The 25,378-nt window shown below is 37.1% G+C and overlaps 1 protein-coding gene and 1 long non-coding RNA gene across 2 annotated transcripts; one reads left to right on the top strand and one right to left on the bottom strand.

Moving 5' to 3' along the window:
• Positions 1-10: 10 nt before the first annotated feature.
• Positions 11-5,617, top strand: LOC125268877. Its single transcript, XR_007184988.1, has 3 exons — positions 11-3,735; positions 4,867-5,061; positions 5,483-5,617. It is a non-coding gene; the product is annotated as an uncharacterized LOC125268877 (long non-coding RNA).
• LOC125268876 (hydroperoxide isomerase ALOXE3-like) lies at positions 3,929-19,402 on the bottom strand. Its single transcript, XM_048191477.1, has 15 exons — positions 17,954-19,402; positions 11,725-11,875; positions 11,136-11,340; positions 10,664-10,745; positions 10,447-10,569; positions 9,707-9,807; positions 9,443-9,612; positions 9,188-9,331; positions 7,986-8,189; positions 6,849-6,935; positions 6,505-6,674; positions 6,052-6,173; positions 5,466-5,566; positions 4,856-5,026; positions 3,929-4,171 (listed from the first exon to the last, which is right to left on the bottom strand). The coding sequence occupies exons 2-15, from the start codon at positions 11,866-11,868 to the stop codon at positions 3,992-3,994; spliced, it is 2,004 nt and encodes a 667-aa protein (XP_048047434.1). The 5' UTR covers positions 11,869-11,875; positions 17,954-19,402; the 3' UTR covers positions 3,929-3,991.
• Between the last annotated feature and the right edge of the window lie 5,976 nt (positions 19,403-25,378).

Here is a 25,378-nt window from a genome sequence, read left to right on the forward strand (position 1 = left end):
CTAGAAACTGGTCCATTGCTCCAGCTTACATTGAGGGCACTTGTCACACATAGCAACTGTAATTGTTTGATTTGTTTCATAACGCAATAAACAGTCATAATGGAGCATGGCTGTCACCCGGTGGCCTTTGTTGTGTGATGCCTAATCAATGTCACTCCTATATACAGTTATTTTAAACCAATTTATGCTTTAATAACATAGCTCTAATTATTTAGTAATATAATTTTTACAATAACCTTACTATCAAAAACGCCTACATGTTAAAAAGAAAAGGCAAAAAAAAAAAAAAAAACAGCAAACAATTTACAATTTTATTGAGCATGACAATAATAAACATTAAAAATTGTATTAAATCTAACTAACTTCATGGCAATGAAGATCAAATCCAGAATTATCAGCCTGCACACTGATGAAGAAAGTAATGTCATATGTTATTTATTTACTTTTCCTGCTGTTTTAGGTTTTTGCCATAGTATCGTTTAAGTATTGGTATCGTGACATCGCAGACATTTCTGTCCTTGCTGGTCTTAAACAATGAAGACCATATAAACCAAGGGCTGTCTAAATAAAAATTACATTTTGATATATATATCAAAATGTAATTTTTCTATACTGCATTTCTTTTATTGCGTTGTTTCACATGTTTTGTGTATTGTTATGGTTAACGTTAGTTCATGAAAATACAGTTCATTCTTTGTTCATGTTAGTTTACAGTACTACCTAATGTTAACACTGTTTTAATAATGTATTACTATGTTGAAATTAACATTAACAAATATTAATAAATACTGTGTAAGTGCAGTTCATTATTAGTTCATGATAACTAATGTAGTTAACTAATTAACCTTATTGTAAAGTGTTATAAAAAATGCTATACAAGGTGGTTTTGAACACTGAACCTCTTGCGTGCCAAACAAAATTAGTAACCCCCAGCCCACTTGGGCACACGCAGAATATTGGTGGATTTATGTATTAATTATTTATTACCAGAGCTTCTCAGTGATTTTAGTCCTGTCCAAATGTGCCATCTCAGTAATCATTATGGGCAATGTCAATAAAGATTACGACGGCTTTTACCTTCTGTAAAAAGGTCCGGAAAAATTACCTCAGGTAATACTAATCCTGTTCGAATAGACCCGCTGTAAATATGTACGATAAAATTAATTCCTTTGTCCGAATAGGGCTATAGTCAGCTATATGGGATAATGCGGTTGTTGAATGAACCTGGTTCAGTGGAATTCTTATTCAGGCAGCTTGTAATTCATCAACCAATCATCAACTGACATGTTGCTGACCTCAGGAGACATCATGTATTCTTCAAATTCGCTAGTCAAAAGACAGAGCCCATCTTCTTTCTCAGAGATTCCAATTACCTCTATTTCCTCCTTGGTCTGCCTTTGTTCAATAATCTGGATTAAAGGACAATGTTTAAAGGAGGTTAAAGTCTGGCTGTCAGCAAATTTTTTAAACTTCAATGAGAGAAAAACGGAGCTTGTTTGGTTCGGTGGTCCTGCTCTTCCTGAACTGTCAAATTTAGGTGAGCTGACCCCTTTTTGTAAACCTGTGGTTAAAAATTTAGGGGTACTATTTGACAGTTCTCTAAAATTCGATAAACAGATAAATTCAGTCGTTAAAACAAGTTTTTTTCATTTACGTCTTTTGGCGAAGGTTAAACCTTTTCTTTCTTTTAATGACTGTGAGAAGGTGATTCATGCTTTTGTGTTCACACGACTTGACTATTGCAACTCTTTGTATGTAGGTGTTTGTCAAAAGGCATTGAACCGGTTGCAATTAGTCCAAAATGCTGCTGCTAGGCTCTTGACGAGGACACGCAAATGGGACCATATTTCTCCTATTTTATCCTCTTTGGGTTGGTTGCCTGTCCAGTACAGGACTGATTTTAAGCTCCTGATTTTTGTTTATAAGTGCCTGAATGGATTAGCTCCCTCATACTTGTCAGAGATTTTACAGGTGCATAAGCCTTCCAGGTCTTTAAGATCTTCTGACCAGTCTGTTTTAATTATTCAGAGGACAAGATACAATCGGAGGGGTGATCGGGCCTTCGCAGTGGCAGCACCAAAGTGATGGAATAGTTTACCGTCTCATATTAGAGTATCCTCTACTCTAAGCATTTTTAAAAGACGTTTGAAGGCTCATCTTTTTAGTTTAGCTTTTGAGCCTGCAGTGTGTTGAGGCATTGGCTTTTGTGTGTGTGTACTGTTTTAGAGGTTTATGTTTTATTTTATGTAGAATTTTTGCATTGTACAGCACTTTGGTCAACGCTCTGTTGTTTTAATAGTGCTTTGTAAATCAATAAATCAAATCAAATCAATAAATCAAATCAAATCAAATAATAAACAATTTAGAGTTAAAATAACATCCCTCAACAGTCAGTTGTGCTGATATTTTGTTTGGATCCTGTGATACTTTTTTTTTTTTCAGGATTCATTGATGAATAAAAAAAATAAAAGCATTTATAACAATTTAAGTGTTTACTTTTTATAACTTTAGCACATCTTTACTGAATTAGAATGACCGAGCTTTAACTATATCAAATGTGAAAACTTGGAACTTGTTCAAACAGTATTTGTAAGGTGGTTGAATGTCTAAGAAGTGACAACAGTGTTGATCTGTGGATGGTTACTTGTACTTTGATCATAGTGTAGGCTGGTGAGTTCAGTTTGTTGATGCCACTTGAAGATGAAGGTCTTAGGTGCGTCATTATGACTTCGTCGTCTATGCTGACGGGTACGAGGGCTTTGTCTCACCACAGTGTGACATTCAGTTCTGTGGACCCACATTATGTAACGTGTGGAGACTTGAATTTCTCACACTTGAGCTTAATTTGAATTAATGGGTGGCTCTTAAAGAGCCGTTGCTGCCCTTAAAAAGACATTTGATGGCTTCATCTTCAGAGTTCTACCTGCAGAGCTTCTCTGAGGTTACTCAGCAAAAGCTCATTTCCCTCTGGGCTCAGGTGGACTCCGTCCCAGGTCAGATTCGACAGGTCGATGTTGGAATGACGAACGCAGCGCATCTGTCTCTCTGCCAAGAAGTCTGCAGTCGAACTGTTGAGCTACCGCCGGCTCCGTTCAATGCCGTATGCAGACCTAACAGTCTGCCCTCGCCAGTTCAGTCGGGGCAAATGCATGAAAAGTGAAGCCTGGTTCTGGGGACCATCCTGAAGACTTCCTCCAGGTCCGTCTTCATTTCCCGAAGGAAATCCAGGCAGTTGCAGCCCTTCCGACATAAACTGTTTCCACCGAGGTGAATAATCAAGATGTCGGGAGCAGAAGCTTTGTCCCTGAGAGACCGCAACAGTCTGCCTCCTCTGCCCTCCCAGGTTATACTGCAGCAAAGGCCAAGGCTCCTGTCGAGCCCCTGCTCACAGATGTGAGCATACAGCCTTCGAATAATTGAGCTACCAACAATCCATACACAAGGTACTCTGTCATCCGCCATCTCGAAGAAGAGTGAGGGTGCTGTGATTTGGCGCCAGTATTTAGGATGAGACCTAATCTGAAATCGAATGAGCAGCCTCCAATAGTAGGACATGCATTTCAAAATAAGAGTCCCGATGTATATCAGTCTTGTTTATAATTAAAAGCCACACATATGTATAATTTCCCCCTGGTTATTACTGATATTTTGTTACACAATAAACCCTGTAAACAGATGCATAAAGGCAGGAACACACCAAGCCGATGCCGAAAAAAGAAGGGAAAAGAGCTTGAGGTAAGCAGTTTTCAGTTTTATGCTACTTCATGTCACATTTTTTTGGCTGGTCAGTAGATGACACTGTGCGTTGATCATGCCGAATTTATGACACTGTCAGAAAATGATCGTAGGCTATGTGTCTTTCACCTTATTTACTTTCCCTTAGAGGAAATATCATGATCTCACTTTATGGTATTTCTGCTTTGGTATTTACTTTTATTGACAAAGTTATAAATAGAAATACAAACATGATATGAAAGAATTCTGTCTTCATTCAAATGGCTACACTGTTGTCCACATTTTTGGGGTTCAGATAGATGTAAGGAAGCTCCAAATTCTTGTTCCGCTCCTCGATGAGATCCAACAACTCCCTCAGATCCTTTTGAAACTCTTCAATGAGCTTGCAGGGGACGTCTTCATCATACAGATTTTCTGGGAAATGTCCCAGAGGGTACTATGGACAGGGTAACAAGATTGTAATCGTAAATAACATGTTGATAATAAGCATTTATATCAATGTTTAACACTGCGTATGACTGAACACTAATATTCTGCAAGAGTCCACTGCAACACTATGCTCACAGTTTGCTAAATGTCCTTTGTAATGCAACAGTCAGGTAATGCAAACCAGAGGAATGAAAGCAGTGGATGACGTTGACATCCAGAGTAATATCATGCCATACACAAGAATTTTCTAACAGAATTGCAGTCTTTTACACTGCAAAAAAATGCTGTTCTTACTTTTTTGTCTTGTTTCCAGTCCAAATATCTAAAAATTCTTAGATCAAGAAGCATTTTCTTGACAAGTAAAAATTATTTTCTTGTTTTCAGGAAAAATAAGTCAAAATTAAGTGAGGTTTTTCCTTAAAACAAGCAAAATAATCTTAATCCAAACTGAAAACAAGATTATATATCTTATTTTTGGTTTGATATAAGATTATTTTGCTTACCCCACTGGCAGATTATTTTGCTTGTTTTAAGGAAAAACTCATTAAAACAAGAAAATAAGAAACAAGAAAATAATTTTTACTTGTCAAGAAAATGCTTCTTGATTTAAGAACTTTAAGATATTTTGACTAGAAACAAGACAAAAACATTTTTGCAGTGTAACATGTACCCTGATAATGTACAAACTCACATGGTCTGCAGAATCCTTGCTCAGCAGTCTCAGGACAGCCATCCCATTCACCGTCGTGCTCACATCAGGAAGGGTCTCCAGGATCGTGTCCTCAGTGGTCTGACCTTTCTCCTTGGGAGGGGGCTTTCTGAGGGCAGTGGGGAAGTTAGGCATCCAGCCGCCAAAGTCAAACTGGGGGGAAAGAAGTGGAGAAAAAAATATGACATGTAAGTCAAATATTCACAAAGAATAACAAGAGCACATAAATAACATCACTTAGGCCATGAAAAGTGGATATGGACAGGTTTGTCTTAATGTTGTGGAATACTTGCTCTAGGGGCTTGAAGTATCTTGAGATAATGTTAATAACAGACAACAGTTAAAAGGCAGAGTCCACAAACCCCTCCCCTTCATGCTCCTGAAGCTTGATTGGCTGGCATTGTTTATGTTTGTTACTGATTCACAGAGCCAGGATAACGAAGGGTTTTTTGAGCTCGACACTGAACAGACAGCTAGAGGAATGTATGTAGCAATACGCTGGATTTGAGAAAAAGTGTATGGGATTAGGATCAGGGACTGCAGCTTTAATGGCTCTGTGTGACTGGAAGTGAATTGACTTGTACTAACTCACCTGTCCATTGTTTACAGCGGCATGTTGGGCTGATGCAGTGAAGATCACCATGGTGACAAACTTGACGAGCTCTGTCACAGTCTGAAGAGATGATGGTATTCCTGTGAAGAATGAAAGGCTGTTTCTGTGAGGAACTCAATTTAGGACGTTTATATGTGCGTACGTGCACACACTGAAATGGAGAGTTGAGCCACAAACTACAAACTATTTATGACTATTGAGCTGGTTCAATTCTAGTCCATGAATCAGAAATTACAGTGGGGTTTACAAAAGAGGTTGTGCCTCAAAGCAAATATGTCTATGCTATGCTGTTCAAATACTGAGATGAACACAAAAAAGAAAAGGAAACCTTTGTTGGATTAAATGTCCTGATATGGCAACAGTTCCTTTGGAAATGCATACTCATTGGTCTAGCCCATTTCATTTCCGTTAATCGCTGCCTATTCTAGCTTATGCTACTTTAAGCAATGTCTGAAAGCTGTATTGTAAACATTTCTTGAGTCTATGTCTAATCGCTTGTTGTATTCCTCACTTTGGATAAAAGCGTCTGCCAAATTAATAAATGTAAAGGTAAATGAAAACACACCTGAGCCATCTCTTCCTAGGAAGCCATTTGTGAATATCTCATTGATCCAATCCTGCAGCTCTGTGTCCTTCTGCACGTGTGAATCAAATTGATAGTAATGTGACAAGAAAGCTGCAACAAACCTGTAAGCAACACAGTCAGATGTTTTCCAGGTTTACATATTAACAGCTTTACTTTTTTGTAGATTTGCTTTGCATTTATTTAAGCTGGAATTTATTCAAAGTGACTTGCAACACCATACAGCATGAGCTTACTGACAATTAAACCCATGAACCTGTATAACTGACACTGTATTTGTTGAAATATGAATCAGAAAGTGCACCAGGGTGTATTAGTTCAGCCCTAAAAACTGGATGTATTATGTAACACACACATAGCCTACACATAGTTGGAGAGTAGAAAAGCATAAAGCCTATCAATAAAACACTAGATTAACTCCACCGGTAGTCATACCTGTTGATGATGTTCCACAGTTTCATCCCATCATCTCTGTAGTAGAAGTAGGGTACATTCTCCAGGCCTCTCTCAGAGATGTTATCAGGAAGACAGAGGGCGCCGTAGGTCAGGGAGGCGGTAGCACGCTTCAGCAACGTTGCCAATGACTCTCCACCTATTCCTGCATACTAAGAGTTAATGGAGAAAAGACACATGACATAAAGTTAGGTGGAAGGCTATAAACAAAGTTCTGGCACAACAAATCCATCGTGAGGAAAAATTTGCTGAATTCAACAAAAGTGTATTGGATTATAATTGAAGTTTTGACCTCTAGTGCCTCTTTAACAATACTATTTGCATACCATGGTAATGACCCCATCCTTGGATATCAGCCGATTCCGGGCCATGATGTTGATCTGGAGCGTGTATCGGATATGGGGAAAGAGGAGCTACAGACGGAAAAGTAAGTAAGAGATTTGCATTCACTGAAGTCATATTCTTTAAAGATAAAAATATATTAATGAAAAATTCTTTTTAACTTCTTGTGTGTGAGTGTGTGCATTATTGCACGTGTGTGTGTGTATCTGTGCCCGCAAGCCTTCTTTTGTTGGTGACTCCCTTCATTACATTTTTTCAAGTTATTTCTACATGAATTACAGAATTTGAAGAATGATTCCATTTTTTGAGAAAAGTTACAGGAAGATGAATGGGTTTGAGTAAGACATTAGTGACCCCTAGTGTACCCAATGTTCTGTGTAGGCTGTGTTCACAGGCTATAGTGAACTAAATAGTGAAGGGGAGCAACACCTCTGAGGTAAATAGATAACTGCGACCACAGACTACAACTGCAAAAAACCCCTGCCGTCAAAATGTATAGAGGTAACTTTTGCCAAAAGTTATGGGACACCTGCCTTTAAATGCAAATGAAATTTAATGACATCCCATTCTTAATTCGTAGGGTTTAAAATGGAGTTGGCCCACCCTTTGCACCTATAACAGCTTCAACTCTTCTGGGAAGGCTTTCCACAAGGTTTAGGGGTGTGTTAATGGGAATTTTTGACCATTCTTCTAGAAGCACATTTGTGATGTTGGAGAGAAGGTCTGAACAGGAAGGGGCCATCCCCAAACTGTTACCACAAAGTTGGGAGCATGAAATTGTCCAAAATGTCTTGGTATGCTGAAGCATTAAGAGTTCCTTTTACTGGAACTAAGGGTTCAAGCCCAACCCCTGAAAAACAAACATTCTTTCACAAATGTTTGTAGAAGTAGTCTGCATGCCTAGGTGTTTGATTTTATACACCTGTGGCCATGGAACTGATTGGAACACCTGGATTCAATGATTTGGAGGAGTGTCCCAATACTTTTGGCAATATAGTGTATATTAATTAACTCGCTATCATTCTCTCTCTGAGGATGTAGCATGTCTGGAACATACCCATTTTGCTAAGAGCCCTCACCATTCACACGTCAAATCAACTCATGCGTGACAGATTCAATACCTTGTAGAGAGGGTGTGGAGGTGGAAGATTGCGCAACGTCGCCACGGTGAACACCTCTGCCAGCAGGTGAGTTCTCAGCAGGTGAATGTCGATCTCGTGAACGCCAAACTCTGCATTTCGGACGAAGATCTTGGCCAGTTTCCAGTCTGTCTTTGAATCCGTTGGGAGGAAGATGGGATTCTCTTTGCTAGGCTTTTGCCTTAACTGTGCAGAATGAATTTGAACATGCATGAAAAATGTACAAAGGGTTTCTTAGGGAACCTAGGTTATTTCGCCTAGTCATCAATTGTACATTACACATCATCTTTCTTTTGTTTCTTCCGACTGTATTTACGCGAGATACTCCACACTATGGACATTTTGACAACAATGTGTGTGTGCATGACCATTCAGGCGCGAGGAGAATTGAGAACTGAGAGAACTGGGATCACGCGCAAGAAATAGAGAGAGCGTGTGCGAGAGAGAGCGCGCTTGTGGTTGTGTCATTCAGCGCAATTCCGCCTATCCAGCCCTCACTAATAGATAACGAAAGCATGTAGTTCGCAATGTGTGTGTTGTCGTCATTAATTTTGAAATATTTCCTCACCTCTGAGGCTGACATTTCTGCTGCTGCCGCCGGTGTCTCTATGCATGGATAATTCTGTCACATACGTCACGTGAGGTATCGGCTTTGGTATCGGTGGTATTTTTACAAGTACATGAGCTTGGTATTGGGCCCGATACCAATACTAGTACCTGTATTGGTGCATCCCTAGTAGATTGTTACCTCATCTTTCAAAATTTATTCATCTGAATTTAATTTTTAATAATGTATCCCTGTATGGGATATCGCTTTTTGAGCATTTCCTAGCTGAAGCAAATTCTAATCCCACTATGGCTGTGTCAGTCAGCTTTAAAGTCGTTCCCCTGCAGCTGGCCCTAAAGCTAGATGTTACCCCAGCTCTTTCCTCCTCAGCCAGAGGCAGAAGCTCCAGTGCTGAAATATAGACTAAATTAACTAAATTAATAACTATTGTTTCTTACATCGGAATGCAACATTACTGTATTTACCTAAGCTGGACAATGACACCATTTTCTTTCAGAGCTACTGTGCAGCCAATATTCTTTACCAGTTTTCACTGTAAAGCTGCTTTGACACAATCTGCATTGTAAAAAGTGCTATGTAAATAAAAGTGACTTGACTTCAAATGCAAGATATTCACCTGTATGGCAATGGGCAGCATCATGCCATGGGGGTTACTGTACAGCAGGACCAGGGGAGCCGTGAGGTACTGCTGCCTGCCACTGACTACATTTCCCACCAGCCCGTCCAACATCTTATAGTCAGACAGGAAGATGTTTCCTTTCTGGGTGTGAGGGTAGATCATACCAAATAATGAAGAAACACAGAAAATTAGACAAAACCAATGCAAACCAAACCCAGTCATTCCAAATCATGCCAGTAGCGAGTAGTGTACCTTCATCTCCTGCTCCAAGCTGCTCCCTCTTAGGGAGTCTTTGAACATGTCGTCTGTGACGGGGAAATTCTCGGGCAGCTTTGAGCAGCGCTGGATCATCATGGGATTGAGGCCATTCAGAAACTGGTAGCCAAAGAACTTGTCCTCATCCCAGTGCTCCTGAATGTATTCTGCAAAGCATGCTATTTGAGAACATATGCTGCAGTACAGACTGTACTTGTAATACAGCCAGTTTGAACAGTTCAGTTGATTTAAAATGATTACCAATGGTTTTCACTTTTTCACAAAGAATTACTTCCAGTTGCCTGAGGTTTTCCCACGATCTTCTGCTGTCAGCTAATCCAGTTAGCTTCAGAGCAGCTAACCTACATACACAGGGACACAGTTAAAACATCAATAGCGGAACTAACCTTCTTATACAATCTATGATTTACAGCTTTAGTTGTGAGCATTTTCGTAGTTACTATTAGATATTATATTATTACTGTCTTCAATAAGGCAAAGCTATTTACCGAATGCCATCCACTTACATGCAAAATACACTGAATATAAATGGATCTTGTTTTTAAATCACCACAGTTAAAGGAACACTCCACTTTTTTGAAAATAGCTCATTCCAACTCCCCTAGAGTTAAACAGTTGAGTTTTACCGTTTTCAAATCCATTCAGCTAATCTCCGGGTCTGGCGGTACCACTTTTAGCATAGCTTAGCATAGTTCATTGAATCTGATTAGACTGTTAGCATCTCACTCAAAAATGACCAAAGAGTTTTGATATTTTTCCTATTTAAAACTTGCCTCTTCTGTAGTTACATAGTGTACTAAGACCGACAGAAAATGAGAAGTTGATGAAAAGCAAGAAAATACCAAAATGGGCGAAATTCATTCTCTTTAAAGTGGAAGTACAGAAATTGAGTAACTCATAGCCAGTGAATAACAACATTAAAACCTAAAGGCTTCTAGAGTGTGTAACAAAGAGATGAACACTACAGGAGGGTCACTTACTGCTTTCCAGCATTGAAGTTAAACTCGGTTTCCTTTGCAAAAGAGAATCGGACTTCAGCTGGCAGAGCAATGGCAGTGTCGTAATCGATAACTTGGGGTGTGCCCTCAGCATACACGCGCCACCTGGGAGTGGAAAATTCAAATAGGTTTCAACGGAAATAATTTAATTTTACTGAATTTATTTTAATATAACACAGACACTTTGCTGCCCACAAACCTAAATAACTTTTGTTGCTCTTCTAGCTGCCTCGTCCTTTGTCTTTGGGCTATTGGGTTGATGTCCTGGAACACGAGTGAAGCTGGAATGCAAATGCCAACATTAATTCACAAATTGATTTTGTTTGTTTGCAAAACAAATGTAGGCTATATTTTGTATCCATATTTACTTGATCATAGGATGATGACTTGATGACGTGCGTTTTGGTGATTTATGAGGACACATTTTTATAATGACATTGGTATTACACTGTTATGAGGTAAACATTTCATGAGTCCTCATATTTGAAATAGCTTTAAAAACATAATAAACAATGTTGTATTAAATGCAGACAGTTTCCTGTGAGGGGTAGGTTTAGGAGTAGTGTAGGGGGAGAGAATGTACAGTGTGTACAGTATAAAACACATTTGATAGCAAAACAAACCTTTGTATGTGTGTTTCAAGTACACTGGTGAATGAGAATTTTGCCTACCTTTAGCAGGTCTTAAAACGAGCCTCTCATTGCTGTCAAGCCAGCTGTAGCACGGAAACAAAATCTCATCACCTTCGGGCGTCTTGATCAAGATCTTATCGCAGAACCACTGGTTGTGAAGAAGACCCATAAACGGCTTGGAGTAGATCTCGACAGATACGAGTTCTCCCAGGGACGCCTTACAGTGTATCTTAAATGCTCGCTCCTGCACAGACATATTTACAAAGGCTTATTAGGACCAATGTAGGTAAAATAATAATAATGCAAATACAGAGTTGGGGGAGCCATGTGGTTCCTTGACACTATTTTCCAGAGTGTTTTTTTCTTTTCTTTTTTCTTTTTTTCTTGACTTTATAATCACAGAATATTCAAGTTTTTTCACTGAAATGTACTCCTCCTCCAGCCCTAATGCGCCATTCTACATTTGGGAAGTTCATTTTAAGGTAAACATAAAATGCAATTTTTTTTAGTCATTACTCCATATAGCATTTATACTCACTCTTTCAATTATATTCCATTAAATGTAGTTTTCTGACTGACGGTTTTTGAACCAAAACTCCTTACAGTTGGTTTAATTGGGTGCACTTACCGATCCTTGCCAAAATCCCTGAAGGTGGTTCAGATTCTGTTCCTCACTCTCAGCCTCAGTACCACGCAGCTGGATGTAGATGAGGCTAGTGGTGCCCGCCAAGAGCTGCTTTCCTGTGTGCGCTGTTACTGTGTAGATCATCATGACCGTTCTGCAAAGAAATGAAAATCAAATATGAGTGTCACTGTCACCTGATGGAGGATCTGGTGAAGCTGTCAGCGATCAAAATATTGATGCTGAAGATGTTGAAAATGAATGTTTTGAGAAAATGTTTGAGATCGCAAATGGGCTCATATTCGTGACCCTTAAACATATATTCTCAAAACTATCATTTGCTGAATGTACTGGGAAATGAGCTCTGGTGAGGACATCTGCTCAAAATGAACCCTTCCAAGCTACAAAATGAAACTAAGTATGCTGTGTTTTATTCTTCTGTAATGGTTACTCTAATATTAGGGGTGTTTTATATTATCGCAGCAGGTGGAGATACATCTGTGTTAGATATAGATCCGGGTCGCTAAAGACCCAAATATGTAAGAATGATTGGCAAAACATTGATGCATTTATGTGTTGAAAAGTCAGTGTTGGCCTTAGGTGGACAAAAAATGTTAACAAGAACAGTCGGAACTGGGCCATTAATCTGTAAAACAATGGACTCAAATGAAGTGAATTCAAGCAGTTACACACAACACTTTCCACTTCTCGTTGTAAATGACTGCAAGACCTCCTGAAGTATATTTCAACATTTTCAGTTTGTTCAAATGTGTTCAAAAGTGAAAGGATCATTATTGGTCATGTGAATGTAACTGTCTATCACAAGTATAGACAAACATGTACACACACTCTTCCCTAATCCTGATTTAACCCTAAATGACAGCGAATAGCACAGCAGCACCTAACCCTGGTTGTAAGCATGTGTGAAAACACCATTTGAACAATTTATTAAATTCAATTCATTTAGTTTGCTAGAGTTTAGAGTTGGAATATAAAAATACAGCCAAATACAAATCCAATAAGACTTACTTTAAAATTACAACAGGGGCAGATCTAGAAAAGTATTTATAGGGTGGCAAAGAGGTGGCATGAGGTCTATGAGGGGCGGCAACACCAGAGCAAGCGCCAATGCATAGTTTTTGGAGATTTATGGCCTGACATACAAAATTGTATTCACAAATATTGCATTACCACAAAATAATCATCTATATAGTTTAAAATAAAATAAATAACAAGACTTCAATATCCATCATGGCACCAAGTCAAGACACTATATGAAAAACATCAACAGATTATTAATTTGAGCTTGTGTCACTTAAGGAGATGACTGTTTTATTAATATTACTAATTTTACTAATATTACTAATACTTTGATGGTAAAAATCATGTTTTAGTTCAAGTTAAAGAACAACAAAAACTTTTGAATTTCCATAGTTTTTCAAACATTTTTTGTGTTTCTGTTATTAAAAGAATTAGTTCACTTTCAAATGAAATTTTGCCCAATCTTTAATCGCTCTCAAGCCATCCTAGGTGTATATGACTTTGTTCCTTCTGATGAACACAATCAGAGTAATATTAATCAATATCCTGATGCGTCCGAGCTTTATAATGGCAGTGAACAAGATCACGAGTATGAGCTGAAGAAAGTGCTTCCATATTCATATACCGCCTTTCGTATTCAATGTACGAAGAAAGTGTAAAACTCTTGCAGTTCAAAAGCTTACGCTACGCCTTCCCTAATCAACTTGGGGGAACTTGAATATGGAAGGCTAGATATTTTACTTCATAACTTATTAAAATATGGGGTTTTTTTCCTCAAACACATCACTTCGCTTTAGAAAGCTTTTATTAACCCCCCAGAGCCGTGTGGAATATGTTTATGATGGATGGAGGATGGATGTGGATGGAAGCACTGTTCACTGCCATTATAAAGCTTGGATGAATCAGGAGGATATTTATTAATATAACTCCGACTGTGTTCATCAGGAAGAAGAGATGGCTTGAGGGTGAGTAAAGCTTGGGATAATTTTCATTTGAAAGTGAACTAATCTTTTAACAGTGATGGGAATGTCTGTGTGTGTTCGCCCAGAACACCCTATCAACCACATGCCAAGAGCCTAGCAACTATCCAGAATAGTTGCTGGATAGTAACTGCATGCCAAGAGCCTAGCAACTATCCAGAATCTTCTAACAAACCTTTAGCAAACACCCAGAACATTTATCTATTCTGGCTTAACTGACAAACTATTTTAAACAAGACTTTAAGTTGGCTTTATTACAAGCCAGCATAAATTTGTATTTCAAACTTTTCCCATAAAACAAGAAAGAAAAAAACAAAGAAAGCTGACAATCACAAGTTTGAGGGTGTTACAACATGTGCTTCAGTTTACTGTACAGAGAATAGTGAAATTTCCCTCATCTAAAGTTCTGGTACTGTAATTACACGGTAACACTTTACAATAAGGTTGTATTAGTTAACATTAGTTAATGCATTAGTTAACGTTAACTAACCATGAACAACACCTCTGTTCAGCATTAGTTAATGTTTGTTAACGTTAACACGCATATATTAACGCATGTATTCACGTTGACAGTGCAAGTCGTTAACATTAGTTAATGCATTAGTTAACATTAACAACACCTCTGTTCAGCATTAGTTAATGTTTATTAACGTTAACTCACGGATATATTAATGCATCTATTCATGTTAACAGTGTTAAGTAGTTAACATTAGGTAATGCATTAGATAATATGAAATAATGGGCAATGCCTGTAAATAGCCTTAATGTTTTAAGGTTAACTTACTGTACTTACATTAGTTTATGTAGCAGTTGACACATTTCTAACTCTCCACTCACTTACACTAAAATAAGGTAAAAAATACCATTGTGTACCTTATCAGCATTATTTATTAACAAGGCATTGATTTGGGCTGTAAATATAATTACGAAGTGCAAACCATCTGAACATTAACAGATATGTTGTTCATGTTTATATGCATTTTACTATCATTACTTACATTCAACAAAGCATTTATTAATGGAATTTGTGAACCTTATTGTAAAGTGTACACTATTTCAACATTAACTGATGTGTTACTAACATTTGTAGACCCTTTATTAACATGACTTACCATTAACAAAGCATCCATTAATGGAATTTGTGAACCTTATTGTAAAGTGTACACTATTTCATCATTAACTGATGAGTTACTAACATTTGTTGACTCTTTATTAACATGACTTACCATTAACAAAGCATTCATTAATGAAATTTGTGAACCTTATTGTAAAGTGTACACTATTTCATCATTAACTGATGAGTTACTAACATTTGTTGACTCTTTATTAACATGAATTACCATTAACAAAGCATTTATTAATGGAATTTGTGAACCTTATTGTAAAGTGTACACTATGTCATCATTAACTGATGTGTTACTAACATTTGTAGATCCTTTATTAACATGACTTACCATTAACAAAGCATTTAAATGAAAAATAAAATGTCTGTAATTGTTTACCCATTTTGTAATATTTAGTTTGTTTGCTGAGGCGTTTTCTCCTATAAGAAAACACCTCCTTTAAGACACACCAAAGCACAACATAAATTCACAAATCACATCAACTTTATTTGTTCGCTGTACTCCAAATCTTTATAATCCATATGTTTGTAAGGAACATATCCAAATTCTGCGTTTTTTCCGTCGTTCTTCATCTTCATTCCCAGCAGCGACCGTCATAGTCAAAGCCCGCGCTCGCTATGATTCAAATTTTAAAAAGTCGCGCGCGCCCACGAGATCCGTTACGGCATGGTTTACGGCACTGATATCAAACGCTCATTGGTTCTCACCTGCTTCGTCACAGATTGCGACATGCCGTGTTTCAGTGGATTGACATTTGAGTGCGCGCCTTCACGGTGAGAAGCCGGATTCATCATATTTTCATGGATTATTATCTTAAATTCTGCTCTGTACCCTATTAAAACTATTACCGCCAGAGAGGACTGCGACTGCACCTTAGACCTGTTTAAAGTTGCAATGGAAAATAAATAAAAGCAGTTTACATAAATAGTATAAGCAGCTTATATAAATAGTAAAAGTAATCTACATATTTAAACATAATTAACGAATAATTGCATATGCCTATAGCTTATAGCTCCTTCCTCTTTTTTTTTTTTTTTTCTCCCTGAAATGACTTTTTGCAGGTTGGGATGTCTGAACTACGTTAACGTACTTTCGGTACAACTTTTGACATTTTTGCAAAAAAATAAATTATTGTGATTACGCTTGTCTCTTATTCTTTTATTTATAACTGTACGGAGATTTACCAAGAAAACCAAGAAATGGTTATCGGTAGGTTTATGGGTAGGTGTGGATTATTGGCTCAAAATATCGTTTAATTTCATTAATGAATGCTTTGTTAATGTAAGTCATGTTAATAAAGAGTCAACAAATGTTAGTAATATCAGTTAATGATGAAATAGTGTACACTTTACAATAAGGTTCACAAATTCATTAATGAATGCTTTGTTAATGGTAAGTCATGTTAATAAAGAGTCAACAAATGTTAGTAACTCATCAGTTAATGATGAAATAGTGTACACTTTACAATAAGGTTCACAAATTCCATTAATGGATGCTTTGTTAATGGTAAGTCATGTTAATAAAGGGTCTACAAATGTTGGTAACTCATCAGTTAATGATGAAATAGTGTACACTTTACAATAAGGTTCACAAATTCCATTAATAAATGCTTTGTTGAATGTAAGTAATGATAGTAAAATGCATATAAACATGAACAACATATCTGTTAATGTTCAGATGGTTTGCACTTCGTAATTATATTTACAGCCCAAATCAATGCCTTGTTAATAAATAATGCTGATAAGGTACACAATGGTATTTTTTACCTTATTTTAGTGTAAGTGAGTGGAGAGTTAGAAATGTGTCAACTGCTACATAAACTAATGTAAGTACAGTAAGTTAACCTTAAAACATTAAGGCTAAATAAGAGGCATTGTTCATGATTAGTTCATGTTATCTAATGCATTAACTAATGTTAACTACTTGCGCTGTTAAAATGAATAGATTCATTAAAATATGCGTAATTTAATGTTAACAATGATTAACTAATGCATTAACTAATGTTAACTACTTGCGCTGTTAACATGAATAGATGCATTAATACATGCGTGAGTTAACGTTAACAAACATTAACTAATGCTGAACAGAGGTGTTGTTCATGGTTAGTTAACGTTAACTAATGCATTAACTAATGTTAACTAATACAACCTTATTGTAAAGTGTTACCAATTACACTGTATATCAGTAGGAATAGTTTAAAAGACTCGTAAATAATTTTTTTAGCTCTCTCTCAGATTTTGATTGGTGTGTCATCAGTTTTGCTACATAATGTTGTCATTTTAAACATTTTGAGAAATTGTTTTGAGAACTGATGGGCCAACTGAATCACTAAATGTGTAAGCAATTGAGAAAAACTGAAATATGGTTAGATTCTCACCTAACTCTACTATTAGTTTCTGTGATCGGGATCTTATTGATTTTATGGTATTGTTTCATCAAATGACAAAAAGACCTTTTGTCCATGATGAAAGTGGAGCGGGCAGGCGGTGAATCAGCTCACCAAAAAATTACGAAAATGAATCTCAGACATATTCAGATGGGATTACATTTCTCACAGAACTTCTGAGTTAGCCGGGAAGCAGTAATTTTCCGTTTCACGAACAAATGAAAAAACTATTCGTAAGTGAACTTGGCTGCGCTGTGTGTTTTTGACTCACGAAGAACAGGTTCATAAGAGTCATTTGTTAATGAAACTGACCACAATGCAGTTTATTGAAAGATGTGTTTTCTTGCCATTATTTTGCGTTACACTGTCTTTTTTAGGACATCACATTGAAGCGCCACTGCAGTACTTGAAACACTGCTTACATTTATATTTTATTCTGTGATAATTCTGGGGTGGCAAAGCTTTTTCTTAGCCTACTATTTTTTTTTTCCTGCATGTCATGTGCGGGGCTCCGTAGTTTTCAGCACATGTGTGAAAGCACAGATTGTGTCAGTTAATTATAACTCATTATTATTCATCACAACTTTTCCCATCTCACATTTCACAGATCTGCATTCATAAGTGAAAAATATTGTATTTATGGACTCTTTTTTCCATCTATTTTTAAAAATAGATGAAAACAACAAGAAAGATGAAACACTCACCTCAAACAATATCTGAAGACTTCTTTTTCTCTTCTGAACTGTCGTGTTGAACAGCGGCTCTGAAATTGTTCAGTTTATGTGAAATAAAGGAAGTGAAACTGCTTTTCAAGTGTCAGTGACAGTCAGACGTCAGCAAACACACTAACTATTCTCTGAAATGTGTTCTCACTAAACCGAACTGTTTTTTCAAGATGGTTAATACAACCCGAACATAAATGTTTAAGCTGAGAAATTTTACAATTTTATGCACAAAATGAGCCCATTTCAAATTTGATGCCTACTACAGGTCTCAAAATACAGTAGTTGGGACGGGGCATGTTTACCATGGTGTAGCATCTCTTCAAAACAGTGTGAAGACACTGAGGGCATCAAGGTTATGAGTTTCTGTGTTGGAATTCGATCCCATTCTTTTCTGATATAGTTTTTCAGCTGCTGAAGAGTTCGTGGTCATCTTTGACATATTTCTCTCTATATGTAACCTTTGGCTAAAAGTAACAGAAACCCCGACTACGCCACCTAGGTTATCTACCCAGGAAAAAATTAAAATAATTACACCCAAAAAGAAATTTTCAACCAAAAGGAATTACAATAAGATGAAGGACCCTGCTGGTTCGGTAGGAATTAAAGACAGAGGCGTGACTTTCCAAAAATATAATGTTAATTTATTACACAAATCAGTAACTGTAAAACGAGGAATCTCTTCAGCAGTTTACCAGTTATTTACTCACAATTACTATGGGACCAGTATGAGTTCACTTTCACAGAAGGGACACACACCACAGCAATCAGTGCATCGTCATCATTAGAAATAAGTGATGAAACAGATACAAAAGCAAACCAAAAAAAAGAAAAGACAAATATTCTCTCCCCTTCTGTTAAACCTCAATATTACAGCTCCTCAAATAATGCAAATAAACACATGGCAAACATTTCTGATACAAACAAAATAAAAATACAATAAAAAATACAATAAATGCAACAGATAAATCACAATTAATATTGCACAATAATCCAAACTGCTTCACTGGAGAAGAATACAAAGCAGGTTAGTTTAATATACTTGCACGGAGGACGAAAGCTTTCAGCACTTATTCCAACTTGTCATACAGATAAATTGGCCAAAATTATCTTTAAAACACTGTTCAAATCAGCGGCGCAAGACCGTGACGTCTACAGCCAGTCGTATCCTCGGTGAAAAATGAAGCTGATATATGGAAATCAATGAAACGCGTATATCAAACCAATATAAAAACAAATATATAAAAGCAGGTGTATTAAACGTTACACAAAGAAAGAAAAGAGTCTTACCTCCCAAGCAGGTCTCAGACTATTTGCACAAGACTATCTTTGCTTAAAGTTATGAACAGCAGCTACGCTAATTATTCTCCTTTTGCTTTTCTGTTTTACCTCGGGACACCCACCCCGAGGTGACTAGAGAGTACATCAGCTTCAGTTTGGATCCAGCCTCTTAAGAAGACCTCAGATGACCATCACCTGTGAAGAGACGGCGCCAATTCCTGCGAGGACTTCAGAAGACGCAATCATCTGGATCAACATTCACATTGCACAATTTCTATATCCTAATTTATTGTTAATGTAACTCATTTTTCCAGGAGCTCTTTGCTTTCTACCTTCAGTTAAACTGCTAACAGTGATTGTAATTAATTACCTAAAGTATATTATTTGCTAACTACATTCTTTAAATTGTAATGTTGACATCCATTTTCTGTAAAGCTGCTTTGAAATGATATGTATCGTGAAAAGCGCTATACAAATAAATTTGAATTGAAATTGAATTGAACTACTGTAACCTTAGGCTACCTGTGCTCGATCATCAGTTCACGCACACACGTCCCTGATAACAAACACCCATTTAAACTATGATCTACAACTATGAAAAAGGCAATAAATCAGGCGACTCACCAGGGGAAAGCAACAGGAAATAAGCCACAAGACCTTTTCTGCCCACAACATGCATACAGAGGAATCACAACACCGTACTTGGACATGCTTTTTATAAAGCCGCTAACACGCGTTGCTGATTACACCGCACAGGTGTGCTCCACAGCAGTGGGCGTGTCTCCTGAGTTGAAGTATACACCATTAAAGAAAAATAAATAAAAGAAAGCTTAACCTGTCACATATAGGTAAAAGATCTTGACTGCAGACAGGCCAATTCAGCACCTGGACTCTTTTCTGACAAAGCCATGCTGTTGTAATCGCTGCAGTATGTGGTTTTGCATTGTCCTGCTGAAATACACAAGGCCTTCCCTGAAATAGACGTCGTCTGGAGGGGAGCAAATGTTGCTCTAAAACCTTTATATACCTTTCAGCATTCCTTCCAAAACATGCAAGCTGCCCATACCGTATGCACTTATGCACCCCCATACCATCAGAGATGCTGGCTTTTGAACTGAACGCTGATAACACGCTGGAAGTCTCCCTCCTCTTTAGCCCGGAGGACACGGCATCCATGATTTTCAACAAAAATGTCAAATTTGGACTCGTCTGACCACAGAACACTTTTCTAATTTGAAACAGTCCATTTTAAATGAGCCTTGGCCCACAGGAGACGACGGCACTTCTGGACCATGTTCACGTATGGCTTCCTTTTTGCATGATAGAGCTTTAGATGCAGATGGCACAGTGGATTGTGTTTACCGACAGTAGTTTCTGGAAGTATTCCTGGGCCCATTTAGTAATGTCATTGACACAATCATGCCGATGAGTGATACAGTGTCGTCTGAAGGCCCGGAGACCACGGGCATCCAATAAAGGTCTTCGGCCTTGTCCCTTACGCTCAGAGATTTCTCCAGTTTCTCTGAATCTTTTGATGATGTTATGCACTGTAGATGATGAGATTTACAAAGCTTTTGCAATCTGACGTTGAGGAACATTGTTTTTAAAGTATTTCACAATCTTTTTACTCTCTCTTTCACAGCTCTGCCCATCTGCCTTTCATAGCTAATCATGTTACAGACCTGATATCAATTAACTTAATTTGTTGCTAGATGTTCTCCCAGTAGAATTCTTTCAAAATTTCTTGCTTATTCACCCATTTGTTGCCAACTTTTTGAGACCTGTAGCAGGCAACAAATTTTCAATGAGCTCATTTAGTGGGAAAAAAAAAAAATCTCAGTTTATATATTTATGTTATCTATGTTCTATTGTGAATAAAATATTGGCTCAAGTGATTTGAAAGTCTTTAATTTTCATTTTATTTAAATTAAAAAAAAAACTTCCCAACATTTCCAGAATTCGGGTTGTACATGTTTTGAATATTACGGTGTTTCTTTCAGCACTAGGACCAATTTCTCAATAGTTTTCTTCACTCTTCAAACAGTGATTACAACAGTCTATGTAAGCTAAACTGTGGATCATTTATACAAACTCCTGTCCACTCCACTGCACTCTGAACAAGAAAAACTACACACAGATGTGAAAAATGTCTACTGTCTTATAATAGCATTTTTAGAAGTGTTTGCTTTTGCAAGATATGTGATGTTTTGCATGTTGTGTGTGTTTTGTGGTTTAAAGTTTTGAGAAATGGAGCCATAGTTTCAAGAACTGTGTAACATTTTAAAAACTGTATCAGCAGTGTTAAGATGAGAGTTGGTTAAGAGTAAACCTGTATCTTCTCTGTTAAGATGAGAGTTGGTTACGAGAACTGTATGAAGAGTTTTGAAAAAGTGAACTAAGTGTTGAGAAATGTATCCCAGTGAGTGCAAAAAACTGTAAATGTGTATCAAGTGTATGCTTTCATTTTGTCTTTCAAATTGAAATGAAATAAGCAGAAACAAGAAAATGGTGTCTGTTAGAAAGGCCGTGTTCCTGCGCTACTTTCCATCAGTCATCATCAGCGGAGAGAGTGACGAACTGAAGCTGTGAACGGGACAGTGTGTGCAGAAGTGTGTCAGTAAACACATGGAAGTTGCATGATTATGTGAGTACGATGGTAACCTGTCACTAAGAGATGAGTGTTTATCAGTGAGGAAGGACGATCTTCATCTGCTTCCAGCTCCTGTCTGCCTCTGTTGTGCTTTGTGTTTGTGCCTCTGTATAGTGTTGTGTTTAACCTCTATTTACTGTCTTTCCTTGTTATTTATATTGCTATTATAATCACCATATATCTGATATGATATCACATTATTCTGACATGGCTAGATTTCATTGAAATCATCATATAGAAACTGTGTCTGAGTTCCCCGAATTAGTAAATACAAAAAATTTGGTGAGACAGCTGACACCTTTGAATGGACAACTTTACCCTCTGTGATACTGTGCAACGCCAGGTCACATTGGAACAAAATGGAGGCGCAGCAGATTAACATCAGAGGCTGCTTAGAGTATCGGGATCAAGTCTAATGGTGACTACAGAAACTTGGTTCCACATGAATATTCCCAACTCAGCGGTCAATAAACTGATTTTAAATGTTAAAAAACAGAAGAGATAGTGTTTGACCCCAGAGCAGTCGATGCCCACAGTCCTGTTGTTATTCACGACACTCACATTAAACAGGTGTTTTCCTATAAGTTCCTAGCTGTGCAATATGATGCCTGTCTACATGTTTTGTCCCCATGTTTAGATGGTTTAGGTGAGATATATGTGATTGATTGACTTATTTATATATTGTGTTATTGTGTGATTTGGGAATGCAGCATTCCCAGAACAAATTTCCCCAAGGGGACAGTATAAAGTATGTTGTATTGTCTTGTATTATAACCTAGATGTGCTGTGTTTGACAGAAACCTGGCTAAAACCAGACAATTACATTACTGTAAATGAGTCCACGCCTCAGGATTACTGGGTAACACTTTATAATAATGGTCCATCATTAATAGATAATGACAGGAATAATGAGTAGTACTACATTAACACTTTAACTACTACTACTAACTAATATGGAAATAAGTTGAACTAATCATAAAGTTATATCAAATTTAGGATTAGGATTGTTCCTTGTTACGTAATCAGTAATTACTGAATATTAACCTCATTAATAACTATCAACTGTGACAAATGATTAAAAATTACCTATTAATTACTAATCACAACATTATTGTGTTTGAGACGTTATCAATCATATTTTTTACTCTGAATATATAAAATGCATCATAATTAAGTGTCACTCTGCAGGAACTTATAGTGATCTAGACCATTATTTTAAAGTGGCAGATTTTGTGACGTTGCTCCGACTCAGCTTTTCAAACCGGAAGACAGAAATCGCTCTGAAAAATGTAAAAATAATCATTTTTCACTTATGAATAACATTAATGAGTACCTTTAGTGTTTTCAATGATGTGCAGCCTATACATCTCAAAAAAAGTGTTTTGGGGCTTCATGACCCTTTAACTACAGCATTTACTTAGATGTGAGTCTCAGTGTCCTCTGCACACAGGAAATTACAGTAGTGTTTTAAATGCTGTATGATGTAACCAAAATCAAACCTGTGTTCAATTTGTGACTATTAACTGTAATTATAGTGATAGTGAGTAAAGTAATATCAAAGATGGCAACATTCATACAAACTAAAAAAATCTTATCACAAATGACAAGAGTCCAATCAAGGAGTGACTTCATCTGTCACGTCTGAACTAGCAGCAGCTTTTATAAGTGGAGTAGATTTGACTCGCATACAGACCACAAAACAGACAGGAACAGAGAAAGGACTTCAAATAACCAAGCATATAGCTGATCGTGGTTTGGCCTGCCAGATGCTTCGGCAGATGTGTGTGGACTTGAGATGTTTCTCCAGTGTATGATTTGTTGGTTGTGTCCTTATCAAATGTTGGAAATAAATGAAGAGAAAAGGAGCACAGTAATTCTAAAATATATATTTAGCTAAAATGCTTATTTTAAATGTAGGTTTAATATTCTACATGCATTTATGAGAGCACTAACTGTAAAGGGGGTGTTACATGTATTCAGTTGCTGTTTATTTACTACATTCAGATGAGTGAATTTGTGTTCCTCCTACAAGTTAACATTTGATCTGCGTTTCTGTTTCTTATTTTAAATATATTTTGTTTTAAAATGGTGGGCAAACAGTTTTTGTTTTAAAATGTAATATTTTAACCTTTATTTGCAAATGTGTACAAAAATACATTTACTATATTTGTTTTTTTTTTTTTTGTTTTTTTTTTTTGACAGTTTTCACATTGTTTGGAGGATATAATTGGGCAGAATGTAGAGGCCCACTGATATTGAAGTCCCTGCATCAGGCTAGCTTTTGTAATAATCATTTCCTTATAATTGCATAACATGCTTTATTCAGTTATGAGCTAAATGGGGAAGCCAAAATCTGTCAGCCACTTCTACAAACCGTTTCTGCTCATCTCGGATCAATTTGGGCACACGTACACGGCAGCTTTGTCCTGGTTGATCTGTGCTGATGATTGTATGGTAGTCAGAACGTTCTTCAGTTTTATTCGTTACTCGGCTTTCACAGCAATGCTGGTAAATGAGCAAAAATATATTTAAATACTGTGAGAATCATCAATCTGAAGTCATTGGCACAGCTGCTGTGGTATCTAGTACTGAGATTGTTGACAGTATTGTGTGCATGTTGCTGCCTTGTACATGTTGTTCACTGCCCAATATTGTTTGTGAGAAATAAGTATTTTAACCCACAGTTAACTTGTACATCTCCTTATAAAATGCTCTAATGTTTTTTCTATTTCTTTTCTCCACCAAACAGCTTTGGAGATGGTTCAGGCTAGATGCACAGATCTACCGCTGGCCCAGCTTCATTCCCACATCTGGCACCAACGATTCATTAAGTGCAGTCCATAACCAGTGTCTGCACCTTGTCCATTGCAAATGTTATGGATTGTTCTACACTGTAAAATGTAATTAGTTGAGTTTACTTAGAAAGCTTAATTAAACTGTTGGGTTTACTTAAAAAACTTAAAGGTCCCCTAGAACATGTTTTTAAAAGATGTAATATAAGTCTAAGGTGTCTCCTGAATGTGTCTGTGAAGTTTCAGCTCAAAATACCCCATAGTTTTTTTTTTTATTAATTTTTTTAACTGCCTATTTTGGGGCATCATTAACAATGCACTGATTTACACTCGACGCCGCCCCCTTTAATTTGCGTCTTCCCTGCCACATGAGTTGTTGACTATATTACAACGCATTTACAAAGTTTACACAGCTAAAATAACCATCAAATGGATCTTTACAAGATGATCGTCATGCATGCTGTATGTATGCTTCGAATTATGTGAGTAAATGATTTATTTTGGATGTTAACGTGTTTCTCTATGAGTTTGAGGCTGTGCTCCGTGGCTAACGGCTAATGCTACACTGTTGGAGAGATTTATAAAGAATGAAGTTGTGTTTATGAATTATATAGACTGCAAGTGTTTAAAAATCAAAATAACGACGGCTCTTGTCTCCGTGAATACAGTAAGAAACGATGGTAA

Source organism: Megalobrama amblycephala, linkage group LG5 (genome assembly GCF_018812025.1).
Source record: "Megalobrama amblycephala isolate DHTTF-2021 linkage group LG5, ASM1881202v1, whole genome shotgun sequence".
Lineage (NCBI taxonomy): Eukaryota > Metazoa > Chordata > Actinopteri > Cypriniformes > Xenocyprididae > Megalobrama > Megalobrama amblycephala.

What these genes read in the sequence shown, in the direction of transcription:
- LOC125268876 (XM_048191477.1), bottom strand. Translation starts at nt 11,868, where the DNA reads ATGATGATCTACACAGTAACAGCGCACACAGGAAAGCAGCTCTTGGCG. An exon ending in AGGGATTTTGGCAAGGATCG is followed by an intron (nt 11,341 to 11,724) that starts GTAAGTGCACCC and finishes ATGTCTGTGCAG; the next exon opens with GAGCGAGCATTTAAGATACA. An exon ending in GAGCAACAAAAGTTATTTAG is followed by an intron (nt 10,570 to 10,663) that starts GTTTGTGGGCAG and finishes TTCCACTCCCAG; the next exon opens with GTGGCGCGTGTATGCTGAGG.